Source organism: Cygnus olor, chromosome 11 (genome assembly GCF_009769625.2).
Source record: "Cygnus olor isolate bCygOlo1 chromosome 11, bCygOlo1.pri.v2, whole genome shotgun sequence".
In the NCBI taxonomy this organism is placed as follows: domain Eukaryota; kingdom Metazoa; phylum Chordata; class Aves; order Anseriformes; family Anatidae; genus Cygnus; species Cygnus olor.
The window spans coordinates 19,249,766-19,271,810 of record NC_049179.1 but is presented as its reverse complement, the minus strand read 5'-3'; the positions used below and the strand labels follow the sequence as shown (position 1 = coordinate 19,271,810).

Below are 22,045 nucleotides of genomic sequence, written 5' to 3'. Positions count from 1 at the left end.
CCGAGCCACGCTCGCCCAGCCATGTCTCGCTTGTTCTGCAGGACTAACGATTACTTGTGGATTTTAGTGCTTTGCTGAACTGGAGTTAAATGAAAGCTGCTGTTCTGGAAAGCCTTGCATTTCTGAGAGCCTTCAGCTTACGTGCCTCTTGTGGAAGCTCTCCTGCCTGTTTCTGCATTCAGTCTCTTTTCTCTCAGTAGCTCTCTGGCTCAGCTCGGTGCTGCAGTCAGGAGTGGCCAGGACGTCGGTCTGTTTGGCGAGGGGGCCTCTGAATCCTTGGTCTGTGGTTTCGTCTTGTCCCCCTTCTGTAACCGAATGTGGCAAAGCCCTGGCCAGCCCACTCTGTGCTGGAAGCACAAAAAGATGTTTACGTGCCCGTATGCACCAGGCCCTGCAAGCGGCCTACTCCTTCCGCTGGACAGAGGATGCTTGGCTCGGCTTCCCTTTGTGCCCTGCGGCAGCTATTTTTGCTATTTTTGCTGGTGTTTGCACAGGGCTGGGGTCGCTTTTTGTGTCCAGCCATTGCCCCAGGTGGGGGACCGTGGGCGCTCCTCGGTCTCTGCTTCCATCTGCTGGACAAGCACAGGCTCCCACTCTCTCCATTTGCTGATGGTGTTCACCGGCCAGTCAGTACAAACAAATGCTGCCTGGCTGCCACAGAGGGCCTCATCTCCAAAAGTGACCACAGGAGACTCAAGGGAAAGGTACATTAGAAGCTGGGTCTGGAGGACGCGGCACTTTCCTTGGACATCTCCCTCAGCGTCTGACGTAGGGACATCCTGGGCCGGGGCCTGTAGCGAGACCTTCAATTTAACAGTCCTGGTAAATGTGTCCTTCATGAGCTTCTCTGAACCTCTTTGGTGGGAACCCTGCAGCATCTTGAGACTGGGAGTTTCACTGTGGGCTGTACAGAAAGGTCCTGCTTTTATTTGTGTGAGGCTCACAGCTAGGCCCTGGGAGCACCTGGAGCAGGCCTAGGAGTTACTTATGCTACGTGACTCCTGTGCAGTTACTTCTGCCTTCCTGAGGACAACAACAGAAGTGTCCCTCAGAGTTAGACGTTTCGGGGAAAGCTGGAAAAACAGCACTGCTGCTGTCGAAGGTCATGAACAGTCTGGTCTTCTCAAGCGTGCTGCAGTTGTTTTAATCTGACAACAGAAATCTGGCCGCTGCAAAGGCATTGCGTTCACCTTCCCTTAACCTCTGCTCAGCAGTGGGTAGATGCAGAAGGTTCGTTTCAAGCAAAAAATCCCCATCCCATTCTCAAGAAATTGTGCAAGGCAGCCTGTAGATCTTCGTGTAGATGTTACTTGATTTACGTGCTGGCCATTCATCTATGCACATGTAAGCTAAATAGCACACCCCCCTCCAGATGTGCGGTGACTGATTTAGTTAGCCTTTGTGCTCAGGGGTGAAGGGCTGGACACAGAGGCTCGACCTCTCTTTGTTGCAATTTACAATACACGTCTGGATATCAGAATTTCTTTAACCGAGTTGTTAGATTCTTTCTGCGCCATTACTTTGCCTTGGCGAAGGCTGGGTTGTGTCCTGAGCAGTTGCTCCACATGCGGATAGAGGTGTCTTGTTCCGTCTAATTAACTAGCATCCATTTAGCAACCGTTGACGAAGATGTTGGGCTGAAACTCTGCTTATATTCCATGCGAAAATCCTGACACTAATTTTTATTAGTGCTGGTGTGATCAGAATAAATCTTCAGTGCACTTCTTTGTTATTTTTTCATCAAAACACAAACTCAAGACCTGCTTTTCTCCTCCAACTAGGCATGAGCTGTTAACGCACGTGAGACAACCTGGGGAGGCATGGCTGGGATGGTTTGGTGTTCTCTGCTTTCCTGGGAGCTTCTCAGTTTGGAGGAACAGACTTCTCTTTATTTTCGGCCTTAGGTTCCCAGCCAGCAGGAGGAGATGTCACCATCATTGCTGCTCCAGAGAACACCACGGTGGTGGCGGGGGAAAGCGTGGTGATGGAGTGCATGGCAGCCGCCGATCCCACCCCCTTCGTCTCCTGGATACGACAGGGTGAGTGTGTGGGACAGAATTAAGCTTTTGTCATCAAGAGGAACCTGGGGACTCTATTTTCAAAATCTGTTAAAAGGCAGAAAAACCTGGGGGACAAGAAGGGTGCTTTTTACATCAGTGCCTAATGACGCAGGTGGTGTCACAGGATAGGGTGCCCTTGCTAAACTGGAAATGCTGATTAAATCTAGCAGGCTACAAAGCACACAATTCACTTTATATCTGTTTGACCTGTGAAATATATGGAGTTCCGGTGCCTGGATGCCTTTTGATCTAAATTAGTCATACTCATTATAGGAGCTTGAGCGGTAAAGGTCACCAGATGGGGTCAGGTCTCTGCCACTCCTCCAGTGACTCTGAGGTTAGCGGGGATTCTGTGGAATCTGCCATTGCACTGGGGGAAAAAATGTATTATCTCGAAGGATTATAAAACAGGGTAAGATCTGTTAATTATTGAAATGGCTGTGAGCTGGGAATGTTGCTGGGTGTTTTTTGTTCAAAAGTCTTCCTGTGTTCAAACTGTTGGCTTTTTTTCTCCCTCTCTCCCCAGAATAATGGAAAGATCAGGAAGATGCTTAGATCTTGCTCGAGGTGTACAAATAAACCAGACTGGCATATGTTACCCAGCACTGATAGCCTCAGTCACGAGTAGGATGCTAGTGTCACTTCAGTGAGTGTCACATCCATCAGATGTTTCAGAGGCTCTGACTGAACCCATTCTCAGTTCAGGAATCGATTCCCTCCCAGAAAAGGCTCTCAGTCATTTTCATAAATCTGGATCACAATTTAAGACTCCTTCCCTCTGTAACCATTTATTGTAGTTGGTCTTCAGCCCAGACTTGTCCACAGGCAGTGATTTTAGTGTATACAAATATTTCCTCTTCCCTTCAAAAAACGAGCAAAAAAAAAAATCTCAAGGGACACAACTTTGGAAATCAAATCAGCAAGGATTAAATATTGTGGCAGCAATGGTTCTGTTTTATCCTCCGCACTTCACAATTAGAAATACACAGCTTTCCCATGCTAGATTACTTACTCATTACTGTACTGAAAGCCCAGAGTATAATAGATGTTATCAGAGTTAAATTATCACTATGAAATTGTGTCGGATGGCGGGAGAGGAAGGGGAAAGAGTTCCCTGGTGAAAGGCTGGTGAATTGGTTCCCAGGTGAATTGGCTGGTGAAAGAGTTCCTTGCACGCTTTATTTTAAAGTTGTTGCTTGGTCCCCTCTGCTTTCCAGCGTGGACTCTTCAAGCGGGAAAGGGTGTGTTGACTGTAATAGTAATTCTGTGTTATACAAGCATGTTCCTCTGCAGGACAACGTTAAGGAGCAGGCTGGGTTACTGGCGTGTAGGTAACTCGGGGGATTGTACCTCCAGGTTGCCAGCTTGGCTCTTGCCAGCCCTGGTGGTGTCAGCTAATTGCTACCATCTGGAGGCAGGTTTTCAAGCCGCTCCTGTGCAAGGGGGGTGCGCAGCCTTTCTGCTTCTTTGAGCGCACAGCCACTGAACTGTGAGGCCAGCAGAAAGCCCCTGAAATAAATGGAGGGGGCAGAGAATCTGATGTCAGCCGTGCTCCCCGCTGATGGTGCTGAGTAGGTGCAGCTGCTCCGAGTGGAGGCGGAGAGCTCGCTCCTGTCTTGAGGTGCAGAGTCAGATGAGTTTGTTGGAGGTGAAGGCAGGGAAGTGCTGCAGGTTTTGTTGCATTCATCAGCAGCTGGAGAGGGACAAGGCCTGGTGTTGTGCGGGTACTGCCCAAGCTGGCTGGCTCTATTATCCTGTTAAGTGCTGCCAGGGGGTTCCTGACTGCCCAGCTGTACCTTTCCTTGGCCACACTGGGTTTGTCCATACCCTGTCCCCAGCTCTTGCCTTTGTCCCTTCACTCATTCAGGTACCCACACAATGGTCCCCACGTTTCTCCCATCAGAGCAATGCTGGGAGGAAGCAGTGCCCAGCAGCCAGCTGACTGTCTTCGTCTGTAACACGTTGAAGAGCCTAGGGCTGTTTGAAGATGCAGAAGACCATCTCCTCCCCTACTCAGCAGTGCTGGTAAATGTGGAAGCTTCCCAATGAACCCAAGGAGGTTCCAATTTGGGTTCACTTCCAGGACCCAGAAGAGGGAAGAACCCCCAAGCCATTAGCCATACAGTGCTCTCACTGACATTTGCATTAACACACGAAGGGAGGAGACATGCATTGTGTATGGGGTCAGCAGGCCGATCCAGCAGCGTGTTTTTCCAAATAAGATGTTAGCATAGCTTTCCCTTAAATGTGCTATTCCTAGAGGGTCTCATTCCAGGCACGCCCTAGGCATTAGAGACCGTTTTGATCCAAAACAGGTCTTTTTTGATTATTGCTAAACGAAACCTTGGGTCAGTGTTCTCTCGGGCTGGCCTATGCCTGTCGAGCACCGAGGAATGTCCGGGCTGAAATCCTCTGCTGGGCCGTGGTTTGGGATTTGAGGGTCTCTCTGCTCCTCAGCTGCGATCCTGGATCTAGGCAGACACGTCGTGTGCGAGCCCTCCTAACGGGCAGCTTGAGGCTCCCTCCCACATTTGTGCACGTTTCTTCCTGCAGATGGAAAGCCCGTTTCCACAGATGTGATCGTGCTGGGTCGGACAAACCTCCTCATTCCTTCCAGCCAGCCCCATCACTCTGGAGTGTACGTCTGCCGTGCTAACAAACCCCAGACCAGGCAATTCGTTACAGCCGCAGCTGAGCTCCGCGTCCTTGGTGAGTAGAGAGCAGGATAAATGCTCCAGGTAAAGTGAGGAAATGCTGGCCATGTAGCTGTGGATTACCTGGTCTGATACCCAGGAGCTCCCCAAGAGGTCGTGTTTGTGAACCGTGCTGGGGAAGAAAGGAGTCGGGCTAGAGCCAGGAGGCCCTGGGTTGGGATAGCTCTTGGTGGGAGTGTCACCTCTTTAATGTGGGGTTTAGTTCCTTGTGTTTGCTGAAGCGTTTTATGCCTTGCTTTTGTTCTCCTGGGTCCCCCCATGGAAATCTGTATCAGCAATTAACTTTCAGCATTGTGGAAGCCAGTAGGGAGAACAGCCTAGGATCAGGGAACGCAGCACATGATTGATACGGAATTTATTTTTCCTTTTGGACGGAGTCTAAATTAAGCCTCTAGAGTCTGCCTGGCAAATCCTATCTTGTAAGCAAAGCTGCTACTGAATAAAACATAGCAGCGAGGGGGGAGGAGAAGGGATTTGCTCTGCTCTCTTTCCCTCCTTCTTCCTGCGTTAATTTGTCCTCTCTCCTCCCAGCTACGCCCAGCATCTCCCAGGCTCCTGAAACCATCTCACGCACCCGAGCCAGCACGGCTCGGTTTGTCTGCAAGGCGGAGGGTGAGCCAGCCCCCACCATTCACTGGCTGAAGAACGGCGAGGCCATCCTCTCCAACGGGCGGGTGAAGATCCAGAGCAGCGGCAGCCTTGTCATCAACCAGATCGGGCTGGAGGATGCCGGCTACTATCAGTGTGTGGCTGAGAACAGCCTGGGCATGGCCTGTGCCACTGCCAAGCTCTCCGTGATTGTGCGGGAGGGCTTGCCCAGCGCTCCCAAGAAGGTCTCAGCCGTGTCTCTCTCCAGCACCACAGTCTTAGTGTCCTGGGAGCGGCCAGAGTACAACAGCGAGCAGATCATTGGCTTCTCGTTGCATTACCAGCGGGCGGTGGGTAGGTGTTATCTGCCTGCACAGCACGGCAGCAGCCGTGGGGATGTGATGATAAAGGGGGAAAGTCTGTGTCCCTGGTGCTGGGCAGAGAAGACCCTTCCAAAAACCACCAGGAGGCCTACCCTGCGCTTAGTACTGGGCTTTTTATAGTTGCCGGAGTTCCCCTGGGTTGTTCATAGCATGCTCTCAGCAGAACTGTGCTCAAGGCAAAGAACTGGGTGTGTTAGTTTGGATAGTTCAAGCTGCTGTAGTCTGGTGTTTGCAACACCTCTTTAGAGATCCACTCTCATACTCTTGTTTCTGTTCCAACAGGGTCAGGATAGCTTTAGTGCATCCAGATGGTTTGGAAACAACCCGAGTTATCTCCTAAGTTGTGTTTTCTTCCCTTTCTAGTAGACACTTCTGGAAACTTATATCCATTCTTTATTCTACTTCCAACACGATTTTATATGCAAAGCGTGTGATTATTAATGGAGATACTGAACAGCTATACCGTGTACAGAGGTGGTTACTAAATACCGACAGCCAGAATCTGGAGTGAGGCACTTGGGTTGCTTGGGGCCTGTCTGCCTGAACAGCCAACAAACCAGTACTCCTCCTGCTGAACTGCTTCCTCAGCTCCTCTGAAATTTGGGATGGTAATTTCAGCTGCTTTAGCATGGATCGAGGAGCTTGAGTCAAAATGGAGATGTTAACAATCAAGCATTGGATGTTTTTGCCCAGTGAGTTCACATAAGAGATGGGTTTTGTACAGACACTTGAAAAATTGGACAGGGCTTAATGAGTTTGAAGGTGGTTTTACGCTATGGGTCTTGTGATTTAAGTCATTTTTTTCAGGGAATGTCTTGGCAGTTCACTGACCTGCTGATCAGTGTTTCCTTGGCTCTAGGAACAGATAATGTGGAGTACCAGTTTGCTGTCAATAATGATACCACTGAACTGCAAGTCAAGGACCTAGAACCCAACACCAACTATGTCTTCTACGTGGTCGCGTATTCCCAGCTCGGAGCCAGCCGGACATCCTCTTCCATAATTGTTCAGACCCTGGAGGACGGTGCGTTGAATTAGATGGGTATAACAAATATTCTTGTCCAGTTTCATGGTGGGCATTGAATATGCTCTGGAGAATAGTACGAAATCCTAGGAACCTCAATCTACTGCTCCTACAGTTTGTTGCTATAAGCCCTTTTAAAGACAGCAACAACAATAAAAAATCCAACAACAACAAAAAATAATAAACCCATCCTGGTCTGATCATCAGTTTGGGTTATGAAGAGCATGAAAATGCCCTCACTGATACTGGTGCCCTTGAGAATCATGCACAAATTGCAGTCAATTCCTCTGGACTTTCATCTACCTAATGTGGTGTTGCTCCAAACTTTGTCTCTGGGCCAGACATGATTTCGGCTCAGAGGAAAAACATCTATTGCAATCTGTAGGGGGTGGGAGCAGTCTTGAGGTTGGATCCCTTAAGAGTCAGTAGTTTTTGTTAATATTAGCACTTACCACGTAGCATTTTTTGAGCAGTAAAGGCAGAGTGCCAGAGGGACAGCTGCCCAACAGGGGACTGCATGCACAGCTCACAACAGACTGCACGACAGAGGCAAGAAACGACGGTTTTGGCAGACCTCAGGCACACCCCTGCTATGCCGCAGGGTGCATTATGTGCTTTTAATGCTCCTGACGTAGTGAACTATGTGGTCCCATGTGTGTGTGTCAGAAGCCTGAAGAGCTCAGCTGAAAGCATGAAAGCTGCGTGCAGCACAGAGCTCTGATTCTCAAGGGGATGGGGATTCCTGGGCTGAAGCCTGAATCGGTGAGGCATTTCTTTTAGCGTCTTCTTCATGCTCCACACTACAGCGCAGGCAGATTAACCATTCTGCTGACCTGCCCAGTTTGTAGAGGACACAGTCTTTACCGACTTTGTGTTGTGTCTTCTGCCCAGTTCCTAGTGCTGCCCCTCAGCTGTCCCTGTCAAGCATGACTCCTGGTGACATCCGTGTGACGTGGCTGCCTCCTCCTCCGGAGCTGAGTAACGGCAAGATAACCAAGTACAAGATTGACTACTGCACCCTCAAGGAAGGTGAGGGAAACAACATTTGGAAAGCGGTTGTGTCTTCTGCTCCTGCAGCACTAACAACGTGTCATGCTGAGGCGAAGAGGTGCAAGATCCCTCAGCAGAGGGACCCTTTTTTGCTGAGAGCCTCCCTCCCCTAGCTGGACTCTGCTGTTGGTGGTCACAGCAGTGCTGCTGCTGTGCTACCTCCCGCTACTCCCAGGCGCCTTTTCCCGTGATTGTGGAGGAGCCTGTGTCCCCAGGGGAATGGCTCACCTGATCATGCTGCCCCAGGAAGGCTTGCATCACCAACCCTGTGGTGCCCTCTGCGCTGTGTGTTTTGGGAGGAGAGCTTTATGTTGCTTCAGGACAAGGGTAAATGCATTGGATTCCTTTAAAATGGAGTCTGATCAGTGATCCTTATGTAAGTTTTCTGGCTAGGCTGCATTGCCCTGTTACTGAGTTTTATCTGGTTTTGTTTATATTGTCAGACACTATACGAAGCCTTCAGCAGGGATGGTAACGTTTCCATATGCTGAATGCAGTTGTTCTGATTCCATGTGTGCTTGCTTTGCAAATCCTTCTGGGTATTTGCTCTTAAAACCATCAAAGCTCTGCAGCTTCTCACTTCCCGGGGTCATGCTTCTTACTAAGAGAAGGATGGGGAATGTGATGAAGTGTTGGACATGTTCCCATGTGTTTGATCTGGATTAGTAGTCTGCAGTGTGACTCCTGGCTCTTGTTGTGTTTTTTTTTCCCTTTTTTTTTTTTTTTTTGCCTTGAACCTGCACGTGGCTCTGTGGTGTCGTAAAACCTTCGAAACATTTGCAGTCCAGGGTTCACACTCAACCAGACACTGTTACATGGCAGGGCAGTACTCTCAGTTGAGTTTACACCAGGTGAAACTGAAAAGCAAGACCTCTGCATTCACCAAACAGGCCATATGAATCTCCTGCAAGACCAATTAGTTGTTACAGTGAAAATCCCAGATCATTCTCAGTTTAAATTTCCTGTTATCTCCCCTGTGAACTTGGGTGGGCTGACGAGGGAGTGATAAAAACTCAATCTGGTGTTGGTGAAGGTGTGAGTATTGCAGAAAGCAGGGCTGCTGGACAGTTCTGGTTCAAATTAAGGTGCGGATTTAAATACAGCAATGGGAACCACTGGAACTTACCATCAGCTGTGCTCCTGTTCTGCCGTCATGTCAGCAGCAGCAAAGGGTTCTGACGGCTCCCTCCAGGCAGGCTCAGCGGTGCTGAAGGCATCCTGTGGTTCTGAACGTGATGAAGGGGGTTGTCAGTCAGGATATCAGCTCTGCCCAATCTCTAGTTCTGTTTTTTCCTGGTGACAAGAGGCCATGTGGGTGTTGCTGGGCTTTGTGGCTGCACTTTGGGTGGGAAAACCCCTTTTTCATTGGTGTCACCTTGGTTCCAGCAGATCAGGTTACCTCCATTGAGGTGGGTGGAAACGAAACACAGATCACTCTCTACTCGCTGCATCCCAACAAAGTGTACAAAGTACGCATCGCGGCCAGCACCAGCATGGGCTATGGGGCCCCGTCTGAGTGGACCCAGCACCGGACTCCTGACAGGGACAACCAAACGCACGGTAGGAGCTGGATGGTGCCTGGGATTGGGAGCGGGGGCTGCAGGATGTTACTTCTCAGATGGGGAGCTTGAGGCATAACCAGAGATGTTTGCTTTCACTAGGGAATTCTAACTATTGGCTTTGGTTGGACCAGGGTACCAACCTTTAGCTTCCCGTTGAGCAGCCTCTGTCTTGCTGCTTGGCTGCGTAGTGGGTCTTTCCTCCCTCCATACGCAGATGTGAAAATTCTTTAAAAAGCAAGAAACAAACAAACAAATAAACAACAAAGCCTGATTCAGGAGTGGGTAGACAATTCTGCCAAACAGAGCTGAGCCCAAGCCAGCCTCCAGCAGTGGTTAGAGACGGTGGTAACTCCGAATAAACTGAGAAACTCCCATACAGCTTTGTGAAGTGTTTTTTCCTGCATTGTGCAGTTAGTAAACTCATGGGAGAGTTCAACCACACCGTTCCTTTAGACAGTGGAGATGCCCTTCTGGCAGGATGGCCTCTCCTCACACCCCTTGCTCACTGCCAACGTCAGGAAGGATTCAGTAGAGCGAAGAAATAAGAGAGATAAGTGACTGAACACTTTTCTCTTCTCTTCTAGTTCCATTTGCCCCAACGGAATTAAAAGTCCGAGCGAAGATGGAATCTCTCCTGCTAACGTGGCAACCCCCAGCCAACCATGCCCAGATATCAGGCTACAAGCTGTACTACCGCGAGGTGAGCCAAGAGGAGGCCAGCGATGAAAGTCCCCTGGATGGTGCTGAAGATGAGAGCTGGGACGTAGGGCCCATAAAGCTAAAGAAGAAAGTGAAGCAGTATGAACTGACTCGACTAGGTGAGCTGGTCGTCTTAGCAGTGGGTGCAGAAACCAGGTCTGACTCTCACACTTTACAGCAGTCCCAGGATACTTCCAGGTAGCTCAGTGTTATCTGCTCGCCTGCAGGTGTAGAAGTCCACAACTGCATGAGCTGAGCACTCTGCCTGATTGGTTTTTTATTGTTTTAAGAGCACCCAAAATAATTTCTGGCGTGGGGCTTTTGTGACTTGTTCTAAGGAGAGTTTGAAAGACAGAAATTGATGAAGGCAGTGTAGCAGGGATTGGATTTTTAACCAAGGGCTACTGATACGCTTAGTATATACTAATGAGGGGATATGCATCAATTACTGTTCTTTATTATGTCAACATGAGAGTGCTTAGGTTAAAATCACCAGTCAGGGCAATGATCTCTCCTTGTCTGTATGTTTCTAAGAAGCTCCATGATTGCATGCTATTTGAAAAATCTTTATGTTAAAATGCAGATATAGGTTAATTCACAGCATACTAATTTGGGGTCAGCGTTCTCCTCCACCTCCTCTGAGGGAAAAGAGATAGAAGAGTGAGTGTCCGTGGCTGGAGAACAAGTCCGCATTGCAGTCAGTTACCTGCCTGGCTTACTACATTTATTTTTTCCCATAAGGGGTTATGTTTTTAACATCTCATCATACTAATGAATTGATTTGCCAATCAATACAGGATGGAGAGAGAGAAAAGAGCCATGGCAGATGCATCCTGATAACAGGGTTCTGCTTCTTAGAGTTCTTCCATCCCCCACTTCATGCTTCATCCGTGCCCACTGTGGAGACTGAGGGGCGAGTGTTTCTCCTGCTGGTTCATCTTACACGTCTGACATGTATATTGTGCACGGTGTAAGGTCAGCCTGCGGCACCTGGACGGACAGCTCGTGTCATCACTGAGCAGGTTTCCAGTACTCCAGGCATGCTGCAGCCATGCTGCCACTGAGAGGGTGTGAACAGTTAGGAGTTCCTCTAAAGAGTTTAGGTCTGTAATTATTGCATTGAGGAAACCACATGTGAACATCATCACGCGCTGCTCTAACCACTGGCAAATCAGTTAGCGGAGGGGCTCGGGAGCAGGCTGAATTGGTTCCAAATGCTCTGGCATGGTGATGCTGAGAAGGCTGCTTGTTCTTCTGTAATTACTTCCTTAAATTTGGGCATCCGTCAAGACCTAATAGCTTCCTTATGATTTGGCTGTTGTGTATCAGCTATCGTTGTATCAGGAAGAGGCTCTGGTTTCTTCCAGCCATGGCCGTTCTCTTTTCTTCCCCTTGTGCTGCCGAATGATGTGCTTCTGCACGTGTACAGTAACGGGGTCGGGAATCTGGCTGTGCTGTGAAAGGCAGGAGTTTGGACATGAAACAAGGAGGAGGAGCGGCTGGGGTTTAAAAGAGTTTAGGTTTATGGCAGGGAGCTGCCCAGTGCAAGTACTTCCATCTGCTTTAGGGGTCTTGCAGGTAGCAAGGGCGCTGCACGTGGTGATGGTGCTATCTGGTGGCAGGGGGAGGTTTGCCCAGGCTGGCCCAGAAGAGATGGGCCATTGAAGTGTCATGGCTGAAACCACAAACTGAGTCACATTTGAAGAGATGAGGTGTCAAGAAATCCCAGAATTAGGCACTGGGAATGCAAGACTTTAGCTCAGACACAGTTGCATGCAGTGTTACTGCAAACAAACCAGCATACACACTGTGTACTGCTGCAGTGCAGTCACTCAGTGCTCCTTGGCTCCACTTCTCTGGACACACCGCCCCTTCTCCTGTCTTGATTTAGGGTTAGCCTGAGGGGTAAAACTCCTGTGTAGCTTGATTTAGATTTCCTGATTTCCCTTTTTTTTTTTTTTTTTTTTTTCCAGGAGCACAGCAGGACAAGAGGGGAAATGCTTTCTGACGAGACAGCTCCTTTTGAGACATGTCTCAGGCAGAGGTGGATGGATGGGCAGAAAGCAGCCGTGGACAGTGCTTCTTGAGCACAGTAGTTCTTCATTCACAGCAACAGTGCAACTCTTGCACCAGCAAAGAGCCCTGCCCACGTTTCCTGCCTTAGTTTCCCATGTTGTAGCTGGTCTTGCTAATAAAATAGCGCCAGCTTTGTCCACCACCTCTTCTCTGTCCTGCAGGCTTCCTCCTCATCCTTTGCCTTACTCTCGATATTTGGTTTCTTGATTTTGCCTTTGGTTATGTCCCAGCTCTCTCTATTTGAGCTGTCTGAAGCGAGACAAGATATTTTCTCCTGTACTCTTGCTAACCTCTGGAACAAACCGTGTCTCCTTGGAGTGATATCACTAAGGTCACTCTTTGCATCTGCTCTAACGTGCAGGCTTATGTGCAGAGTTATGTGCTGAAATCCTGCCAGAGAGGTGGGCAGCTGTTCAAAGGTACAAAAGAAACACAGAAGTTTAACGATCCCATGAAAACCAAAGGAAGCTGTCCTGAATCACCAGGATGGCTTATCCCTGAGAAATTCTCATCGATTCCTATCTCCGTTCTAGCAGTCAGTCTCTGTAATGGTGTGTAACTACCAGGGCCGTAAACGACAGGAAAAACAAACAGTAGGGATCTGATCCTGTCTTCCACGTTCCCATGGAGGAAGAGTGCATTCCTCTGGAAGTGACTCCCCGGAGATCAGGGTGATTTCCCACTTAGGGGAACATATGGCATCTGGCCTACATGAACACCTTGAAAAACTGAACGAAACAACGTATTTAGCATATTGGATATATTACGCAGTCATCCAGATTAGTGATTTGAGATGATCTGGACTAGATTATTCTGCTTATATTTAATGTATGATGGAATGTAGTGAAATACATCTGTTTTCATGCTGCCTACTAGCTTCTTGACAGCTTGATAGAACTTTATGTCTGCTTGTTCTAAGAGTTTGAACATCTGGGCCTGTGTATAAAAATTGAAGCCAAACCTCTGAGAAACCCAAAATACCCCTGTTTTCAGAATACGAATTGCTTGGTCGTGTAGCAGAGCTTCTCTGGCTTCATGTCTGAGTGGCTGCCGTGCTGTTCCTACCCAAGGATGGAGATGGAGGCCTTATCCTTCCCCTCGCTTCATGCCCCAACAGGAGCTGCCCGCAGCTGTATCACATCTGTGAGCTCTTCCCCATCGTTTTGGATCCCATCATTCACGATGAGCCCGGCCAAAAGCTCAAGCAGGAGGCTGGGGCGTGCTGAGAGATGGGCTGGGGGTTCTTTGTTTCACCAAGCCTGTGGCCCCAGCTGCTTGGAAGTTGAGTGCCTTTTGGCCTCTTCCCCCTCGTGTGGGTTCGAAACATTTTCCTGTGGCTGGAGAGTGAGGAGATGCAGATAAGACTGCTTTGGAGGCAGATAAAACTCTGCTTGCTTTCGAGATTCTTTCAGGGACAAAAATGTGGCTGAACTGTTTCTATATTCTGAGCGTGAACGTGTTGTGGAGCAGCGAGAGCCTTTGGTAATTGGTACCATTAGCCTCTGGGAGCGTAATCAGCGCAGTAATAATAAAATTGGCATCAATAAGAAGGGTTTTGTTCTGCTTACGTTGCCTGGCAAAGGGAGCAGTGATCTGTCGGGGCAGGGAATGAACAGGCACGGCCCAAATCAACAAACGTCATTAACATGCTGCAGTCAAGGCAGCTAAAGACAGTCTGGACTGCTCTTGCTGAGCTTCCGAGTGGGCTGGCTGCTGAAGGGAGAAGCTGGCGAGTGGCTTATTTGAGAACTTTGGATGTCCCGAGCTGTTTTGTCAATTAAACATCTTCGTGAAAAACCCCTCAGATGTTTCTTAGCATGGCAAAGGAACGTTTCAGCTAACGAAAGGCAGGAGGAAAGGCAGAAGTGGGTTCCGGACCACGCCAGTGCTGTTTGGTGACACAGCGCCCTGTCCTGCAGCTTATTTGGGGATCAGGGCATGATGTTCCCCGTGGAGTGTGTGCCTGTCTGATGGGAAGGCTGCGTAAAGAGGATCTTTAGGTTTCTGGCATGGGTTTTGTTTGCACTGTTGCTTTCCTAACTGCAGATGTAGGAACTCTGCTGTGGAGGCAAAACAGTCCCCATACAACAAAGCTCCCAGTGACTTAAACAACAGGGAGGTCAGGGACGTGCTGGAAGGAGGAGCCTTACGGCAGTGAATAAATCAGGAAAGGCTTTAGAAATGGGGTGCATTTTGAGGAGAGGGAAGGATCTCCTCACTCCAAGAATATACAACACAGTTCATTCACTTCCATGGGGGTTTCGTTAGTAGTTTGAAGGGGAGAAGGGTCAGGAGATCCTGAGATGATGTGCTACAGGTCGGGACACTGCTTAACCCCCTCAGGGGCTATGGAAAGTCCATTTGTTAGTAACAATTTCTGTAAAAAGGGAAAGGAGAACTAGGGAGTAGCTGCGACGACAAATGCTCCGGTTGTGAGACAGTATTTGAATGTGAAAACCCTGTAAGAGGAAGGGGGTGTGTGTGTCCTGATGTATTTTAGCAAATACAACTCTGTTAGAGCTGCTTTCTTGGGTGGTGGGAAAAGCTAGTCAGCTATAAGAAAACATGTCTGAGTGGAGGGGGACTGGTAAGAAGAATAAGCCCAGTCAAACCCTGGTTGATTTTTCCAGCTCCTGGGAAGCTCTACGAGGTGAAGCTGGTGGCATTCAATAAGCACGAAGACGGTTATGCGGCCGTTTGGAAGGGCAAAACCGAAAAGGCACCTGCAGCAGCAGTAGGTGAGGAATGCCCTGTTCGTTGTCTGTCTCGTCTGTTTGGTACGTGACTTCAAAGGAAAGGTGCAGGTACAGAAGAAGGACTTCAGCGGGGACGTTACCAAAATGGGGAAGGTCCCAACATAACGGAACTGCCTTTGACAGTCATTGCAGTTGTTTTGGAGGAGTTATCTTGGGAAGGAGAGAAAGGAGCAAATTATCCCCTTTCTTAGTGCTCTCTGGCCCCATGAGTGGCTTGGGGATGGTTTTGGAAATGCGCAGTAACCTGGGTTTCGTCTCTTACGTTACACACATTCAGGAATGTGGGTGATCAGCATGCCAGGTTTCTCAGTGTTAGAAATCGAAAGCTCTGAGGACTGGGGCTCGGATCCCAGCCCTTTCGGTCTGTTGTAGGGTGGTGAAGAGCCTGTGCTCCTCCTCACCCTGGTGTGGGCCTGTTGAGCGGGTAACTTTGAAGCTGGCCTCCTGTGTGCCCCAGCAGTACGCCACCAGTGTGGTGTGGAGGTCCTCATTAGGATTTTTCCCCACAAATGAGGAAAAGCATGGACAGCTTTGTGCACAGATGGGCTAAGCAGGACATCCGTGGTTACACTGGAGGACAGCATCTTTGTGCAAGCTTCACAGCCTGTTTTATTCCCCGATTTCTGTCTGTGGTGGCTGTCCCTTGCCTCACTGTCATTGCATCTCCACATCTTTCACTTTGTCTTGCACCACCGTAGATCCCCCGGTGCAGAAGGGTCCTCCGCTGCCTCCAGTCCAAGTCTATGCAGAGTCCAACAGCTCAACGTCCATATGGCTCAGGTGGAAGAAACCTGACTTCACCACGGTCAAGATTGTCAACTACACTGTGCGCTTCAGCCCTTGGGGCCTGAAAAACGCCTCTCTTGTTACATACTACACAAGGTAAAGAGGGATGCTGAGGGTTCATCTGCCATATATTGCTCATGTCAGGAATAAACACAAGGGAGGAGGAATCTGCAGGGATGTCCCAGTTCTTGGCAAAATGCTGGGATTGTCTGCCTTGGTCACGGATGAATTCAGAGATGGTGAAATGTGGCACTGGGATTTCCACAGTGGGAGTTTGTCCATGACTTAAGTACCAGGAGGCAATTTACAGACTAGTCTCTGCATCTTTTCTGCATTTTATGGACCTTACGTGCTTATTTTATTTCCCTGTCGATGACAAAGCCAGGCGTAATTATGGCCAGACTCAAAGCATCTGTGATTTGTGAGATGGTCCTCTCAAGTTTGGTTAAAAAATGGATAGAGTTTAAGGAGTTTTGATTTGGGGATATATTTTAAATCTAGATTTCCATGCAGGTTTTCAGCCTGTAACTAGGCTTTGCTCTGCAAGTACATAAAAAGGGGTCCCAAAGGCTGGGAACCTGCTTTTCTCTGTATCTGGGAGCTGAGTGCTCTTGCATTCACATGACCACAGAAGATGAAGCTTTAGGTGAAAAATCAAATACTGTAAGAGTTAGGATAACCTCTTATGGTGCTCCTGGTAAGGTACCAGGGTAACCATGGGTTCCATCTCATGTTAATGACGTTGTGAATGCCTCCTCTTTTGGCAGCTCGGATGAAGACATCCTCATCAGTGGGCTGAAGCCCTACACCAGGTATGAGTTTGCTGTGCAGTCCAATGGCGTTGGTATCGATGGGCCCTTTGGCAGCGTGGTGGAGCGGTTCACCCTTCCCGACCGTGAGTATTTATGGGAATTGAACCTTGATCTTTCCTGGATTTCTGTGAATCTCCATCAAATCCCTGAGAGATTTCAAGCTCTGATGTCACTGTGTACATAAGAAGCTGAGAGATGCTCAGGGTCCCAAGCCCACTGAAGGAGTGCAACATGTCCTGCCCTGTTGGGGGCTAAGTAGCCTCCTTCCCTCTGCACTCTTGACAGCTTGTTTAGACAAGATGTCCGGTCACCTGGGTCACACGTCATTTTATGTGTGCCAGTGATTCATGGAAGGCACGGAGCAGTCATCGTGCCCTGCAGGTTGGGTGCTCTCCTCCTTGTTTCTGATGCTCACAGTGGTTCTTTACTCGCATCTGCCAGGTCCCTCGACTCCTCCGTCTGACCTGCGGCTGCACCCACTCAACCCCTACGCTGTGCAGGTGCACTGGTGCCCTCCTGCCGAGCCCAATGGCATCATCGTGGAGTACCTCATCCTGTACAACGCCAACAACACGCAGCCTGACGACATGTGGACCTTGCTGACACGAGAAGGTGAGCCTTCCTGAGGTCCGGGCAAACACCTCTGTTCAGTCTCCTCTAAGCTTAACTAAATACCCCACCAGCTATTTGGTTGCTCCTGCCTTCTCCCCTGGGTTTGTGTGTCAGCCTACAGAGCCCGGGCTGGTTACTCCTGCTGATTTTTGACTACAAACAAACAAATTGAAGCTGCCAGCGTTCTTGAGGCATATGCTGATCCTTGCTTCTGGTCATATAAAAAGAGTCCGGGGATATGACTGCCGAGAGACATGAAATCACATACACATCTAGGGCTGAACCAGCCATTGCCATCCAGCAGACATCCAGCAGGTACAGGCCACTGCCTGGTCACTCCTAGGAGGATGTATGCCAGCAACACTGTATGCAGTCTGTGTCATCAGCTCTGTAAGCAGCACATTCATTAATACCTAGGAGGTGTCTGAATTACCTCTCATGGCACAAAATGCCTCACTTCTGGCAGTCCAGCAGACTTCCGCTGCTGCTTTGCTGCAGCCCTGTGAATGCACTTGAAATTACACATTTTTAACCTCTCTTGGCTTGCTTTTGATCAGGAAATATCTTCAGCACTGAAGTGCACGGACTGGAAAGTGATACCAGATACTTCTTCAAGATGGGAGCAAAGACAGTGGTGGGGTCTGGTCCCTATTCAAATGTTAAGGATGTGCACACGCTGCGGGAGAAATTGTCTGGTACGAATTTCCCCTTTGTCCCGGGGCAGGAAACGAGTTGCATTGCTGAAAACCACAGTTCATCAGCAGTGGCATTTCTCTGTTTGCTAACGAATTGTGTAGAATGTGAGATGTGCAGAATGTGAGATGTGACTGTGGGTAGGAGAGTGCAGAGGATCACAGCAGGGTCCTCAGATGTGCAGCTCCATAGGCCCCAAGCAGCCCCAGAAGCCATCCCACAGCAGAACTCAGTCTCTCATCTGCCATCTTGGCCCCTCTGGAAAGTCACGTGCCACCTGCATCTCGCTGCCCTTGTTAGGCCTGTGTAGCAGGAAATTAATGAATATACACGGATGCCAGCTTGCTTTAAGGTGCTCTAAATTGTCACTGCCAAGCCATATTTTTTTTCCTTTTTGTATACAGAGGCACCACCCATTGGTTTTAATGAAATGTTTCTCTGAACTCAGGACACTTTCCGCCTTCTTCCTGTTAACAGCTGAAATAATGCACCTGTCCTTCCCCTACTAGATGTTCTGGACATCCACTCTGTCACGGGAATCATTGTGGGAGTCTGCCTGGGGCTGCTCTGCATACTCTTCTGCATGTGCGCCAGCTTTCGCAACAGCAAGCAGAGGTAGGTGCCACCTCGCCTTGCAGGGGGGAGAGGAGGCTGCTGTGGCAGGAGGCAAAATGTACTGTGACCTTCTTCCCTGTGTTCAGCCTGGGCAGTTTGGGATGCGGTGTGCATGACGTCAGTTAATGTAGAGAGTGAGTCACGGGAGTGCTAGCCAGCTAAAAAGAACATACTTTTTTTTTTTTTCCAGTGGGGGGGTTGGAAAGGCAAGAAAAAGGAAAAAAAAAAAAACCACTATTTGCCGTTTGCAAATGTGTGTTTGGGCAGTATTTTCCTTCTGTTGCTGGACAGCTCTAAGGATGTTTGGTAAAACTTTCACTTGGGAAGGTGATGAAAGACAGCGACCTCCCTGTGGCTAACAGCTTGGTGTAAGTAGGATTGGACTCAGCCCAAAGCCCCCTGCTATTCCAGGGGTCTGGATCCCGCCACAAGCATTTGGAGAGACTGCGATAGGAAACCAGCTTAGTGCCTGAGGAGAGCTTTGAGCTGGCGAGAGATCCTAGGCCTCGGAACAAGCAGCTTCCTCACGAGTGTCAGGCTTGGGTCTAGTTGCTTCTACAGGGACAGGCTGAGTGGCCTGGGCTAGATAACTTTGGCAGTCTCGTGGCAGTTTGGGACAGAGGAATGTGAAGATGATCAGAAATGTCAACTCTTGCTTGTTTTCCCTCAGGGAGGCCCTGCCAGGCCTGGATTCCCAGGCAGCCGGCAACCACGCTTACTACCACCGGGGCAGGCAAGGGGTGGCAGCTCCTAGTGCCACCTCAGACGCGCACGAACTGGAGTCCCTCATGTCCCCGCTGCCGGAGGATGCACCTGTGCCCCTGGGAGACATCACAGAACTGACAGAAGTGCACAGCCTCATCCACACGAGCCTCCCTGAGGACATCGTTCATGGGAAGAGGAAGGTAATGACCTGTGCAAGTGGTGCCTGGACTCCTACCCCAGGCAGGAGCCTTCATTTGGGGTGATCCTGCTGGGAAGTCGGGGTCTGATTCTGTTTGGCTCTGGAAAGTGCTGGTAGTCTTGGCTGCAGGCTGTCAGATCCAAGTTTGGGATCACTGTGCCATCTGCCGCCCTGTTCCACCTGCCAGGGGTAGTGGACCCTTAGCCCCAGAAGAAAAGAAGTCTTTCCCGGCTTGCCTGACGTTGCGTTGTCTTTCACTCCTCCCTGCCCATTTCCTCTCTCAAGCTTGTCTGAAACATTTCATTCCATTAGGGAACCTTTAATTGGCCTAATTTAGTTAATCTGTTTATGTCTCTCTTTGTAACCCGGGGAGAGCATGTAAAGTAATTAGGAGGTTCAGTAAGACAAATGCCTTGTGAACGCAGGGGATTTGCACCAAGAATACGCTTGTGTGTCGCAGGAGGGCAGGTGAGCTCAGGATGTGTGGCTAACCTGTGCTTGCTGCTAGCAGCGAGGCAGCTGTGGCCTTTTGGAAATAAAACGCCTTCAGCTGCCTTTAACAGATAGCCCTTTGCGCTGAAGCCATGCTCTTGGCTGTCCCCGAGTGCCGTGTCGGATCAGCGCTCAGCTGAAGGAGATGGTTTGCAGCCAAGCCGCGTCCGTGGACTTCAGCGGAATGGAGCTGCCTTTCTGGACCCGAGCCGAAGAAAGAGTGTGAGGAATTTCCTACAGCTCTTTCTGTCAAACAAGGAACAAATGTTTTCAGCGATGGCGACTTACCCCAAGAACAGGTCAAGCGGAGGAAAGTCCCCTCCTTTGGAGGCCTTTCTAGGGGCAGCGTATCCAGATCTCTTCCAGAGCAGGAATGCTGTCTGCAGAGGTCTGCAGGATGACTTCTGTGCCGGCAGAGCAGGGGCTGGAGAGGGCAGTGCCCTCCAGTGGGAGAGGGAGATTCTGGCAGTGGTTTCTCTGCCTCCGTAACTGGATGGGGAAAGGCGAGTGAGAGTTAAGTTTGCCAAGTGGTTTTGCTAGCAGAATAAACGGCCTGGTTTTTGATGGATGTGGACAGGGAAGCAGGGATCGCCGTGGAGCAGCCACCCGGAGAGCAGCGTTGTCACCCGAGGAGCCCGGTGAGGTGAGGATGACCTTGCAGGTGACAGAACTGGAGTGGTGGCCGGGAGCAACAGGCTGCTGTTGCTGGGAGCGGGCACTGGAGGGAGATGTGCGCCCGCACAGGAGACCCCACTGCCCCCTTCCCGCTGGGAAGTGCCACCTGAGCCAGCCTGAGCTCCATCTCACCCGCCTCATACCCTGGTGGGTATATTTGGGTGTGAAAAGACCCAGGCCGACTGCCTTTGTTGTCTTCTCATTTCTTCTCTCCTGCTCTCTGTGGTTGGTTCTGTGAAGAGTGATGGCAAGAGGAAAGAAAATCCTTTTGGAAAGAAATCCTTGGTCCATCCTGGCAAGGGGAGGCTCCCCAGGGTGCTCTGGTTCAGGTACCAGCACTTGCACTCCTAGTCAACAAAGAAAGGGAGTGAGAAATGTCTCAGGGATCCCTTTTATTTAGCAGCATATCATGTCAGCACAGGGCTCAGGACGTTGCTGGGACAGACTCGCAGTCCGATGCTGCTGCTGGGCAGGTTCCTGTGGCTGTGGTGCCAAGGAGCTGGCAGCTACAAGCCTGTGTGACTTCTCCAAATACCTGCTGGGCTCTCCACCCCATAATGCTCTCCTGAGACCTGTTCAGTGCTGGCTGGTAGCACTGCTGTTAGCAGCAGCGATGGCTGCTCCTGCGCTTGCAGGCTTTTCGCGTGCCGGCTCGTTACGTAGCATTTCGGGGATTATTCTTCATTGGTTTTGTCCTTGTGGCAGCCTGAGGCTCCGTGTTGTTAGGAGGTGTGCAGGCACAAAGAAGGGACAGTAGCAGTAGCCCCTCTCTCCTGATATCCCATCACAGTGTGGGACCGAGTGGATTCCCAGCAGTGTGGCTTCAGGAGGAAGGGACAAAATCGTGTCTGGGTGGCACCACGCGGAGGTGGGGTGGCCCTTGTGCTGCTGGGCACACCCAGGGGTCCTCACGGGACCCCTCTGCTTGGCTGCTGAGCAGCCCCTTTGCCTTCCTCTCTGTGCGTTCCCCAGTGGTCACACACCAGGGTCTGTACGAGCACTGACAAGTGATTTTTTTCCTTTTTTTCATGTCTTCCCTTTCCCAGTGACCCCCAGACTGCCACCCTCGGCAGCCCGCACTACGACTGATGCTGTAATGCACGGGCTGTGGTGCTGCAGCGCCGTTTCCCCTGACAGATGGACCGAGGATGCTGAAATGGCTCTGCTCCAGACGTCTCCGTCACTGCTGCTTTGGGGCCAAGCAATTTGGGGGGTGGGGGAGAGCGTTAAAAAGCATCTGCTTTCCACGGAAGACTTGAGCTTTTCGTTGAGGGAAGCCAAACCCAAGCATTTTGGCCTAGAAACGTTTGCTGTTGTGCTGGAACCTTGCTTGCTTGCTGCCCAGCTCTGTCCCAGGGAGCCTCCTTCCCACGGGGACCACGTTTCCCGTGAAGCATCCCTGTAAATCAGAGGGCAAAAGCTGTAACACATCGGGGAACTTGGATCTCCCCAGGTTGTTTTTCATTTGCGTGTAGAAATTCTTCTGCGTGGAAGGAAAGTCCCGATGTTTTCTGGAGAGTCCTAGATGAGAGCTGTGCTCCCAT

General features: G+C 50.0%; 1 protein-coding gene across 3 annotated transcripts in view; it reads left to right on the top strand.

Moving 5' to 3' along the window:
* Nucleotides 1-22,045, top strand: part of IGDCC4 (immunoglobulin superfamily DCC subclass member 4) — an 87,986-nt gene that overhangs the window by 57,868 nt on the left and 8,073 nt on the right. For 2 of the 3 annotated variants that reach the window (XM_040569916.1, XM_040569918.1), the window contains exons 5-18: nt 1,905-2,039; nt 4,614-4,769; nt 5,306-5,716; nt 6,605-6,769; nt 7,661-7,798; nt 9,206-9,379; nt 9,966-10,199; nt 14,787-14,894; nt 15,611-15,794; nt 16,466-16,593; nt 16,952-17,122; nt 17,680-17,817; nt 18,325-18,430; nt 19,101-19,335. In XM_040569916.1, the coding sequence (XP_040425850.1) occupies nt 1,905-2,039; nt 4,614-4,769; nt 5,306-5,716; nt 6,605-6,769; nt 7,661-7,798; nt 9,206-9,379; nt 9,966-10,199; nt 14,787-14,894; nt 15,611-15,794; nt 16,466-16,593; nt 16,952-17,122; nt 17,680-17,817; nt 18,325-18,430; nt 19,101-19,335 (2,483 nt within the window). The remainder of the gene's footprint in view (nt 1-1,904; nt 2,040-4,613; nt 4,770-5,305; nt 5,717-6,604; nt 6,770-7,660; nt 7,799-9,205; nt 9,380-9,965; nt 10,200-14,786; nt 14,895-15,610; nt 15,795-16,465; nt 16,594-16,951; nt 17,123-17,679; nt 17,818-18,324; nt 18,431-19,100; nt 19,336-22,045) is intronic. The other variant, XM_040569917.1, reaches the window with a different exon arrangement.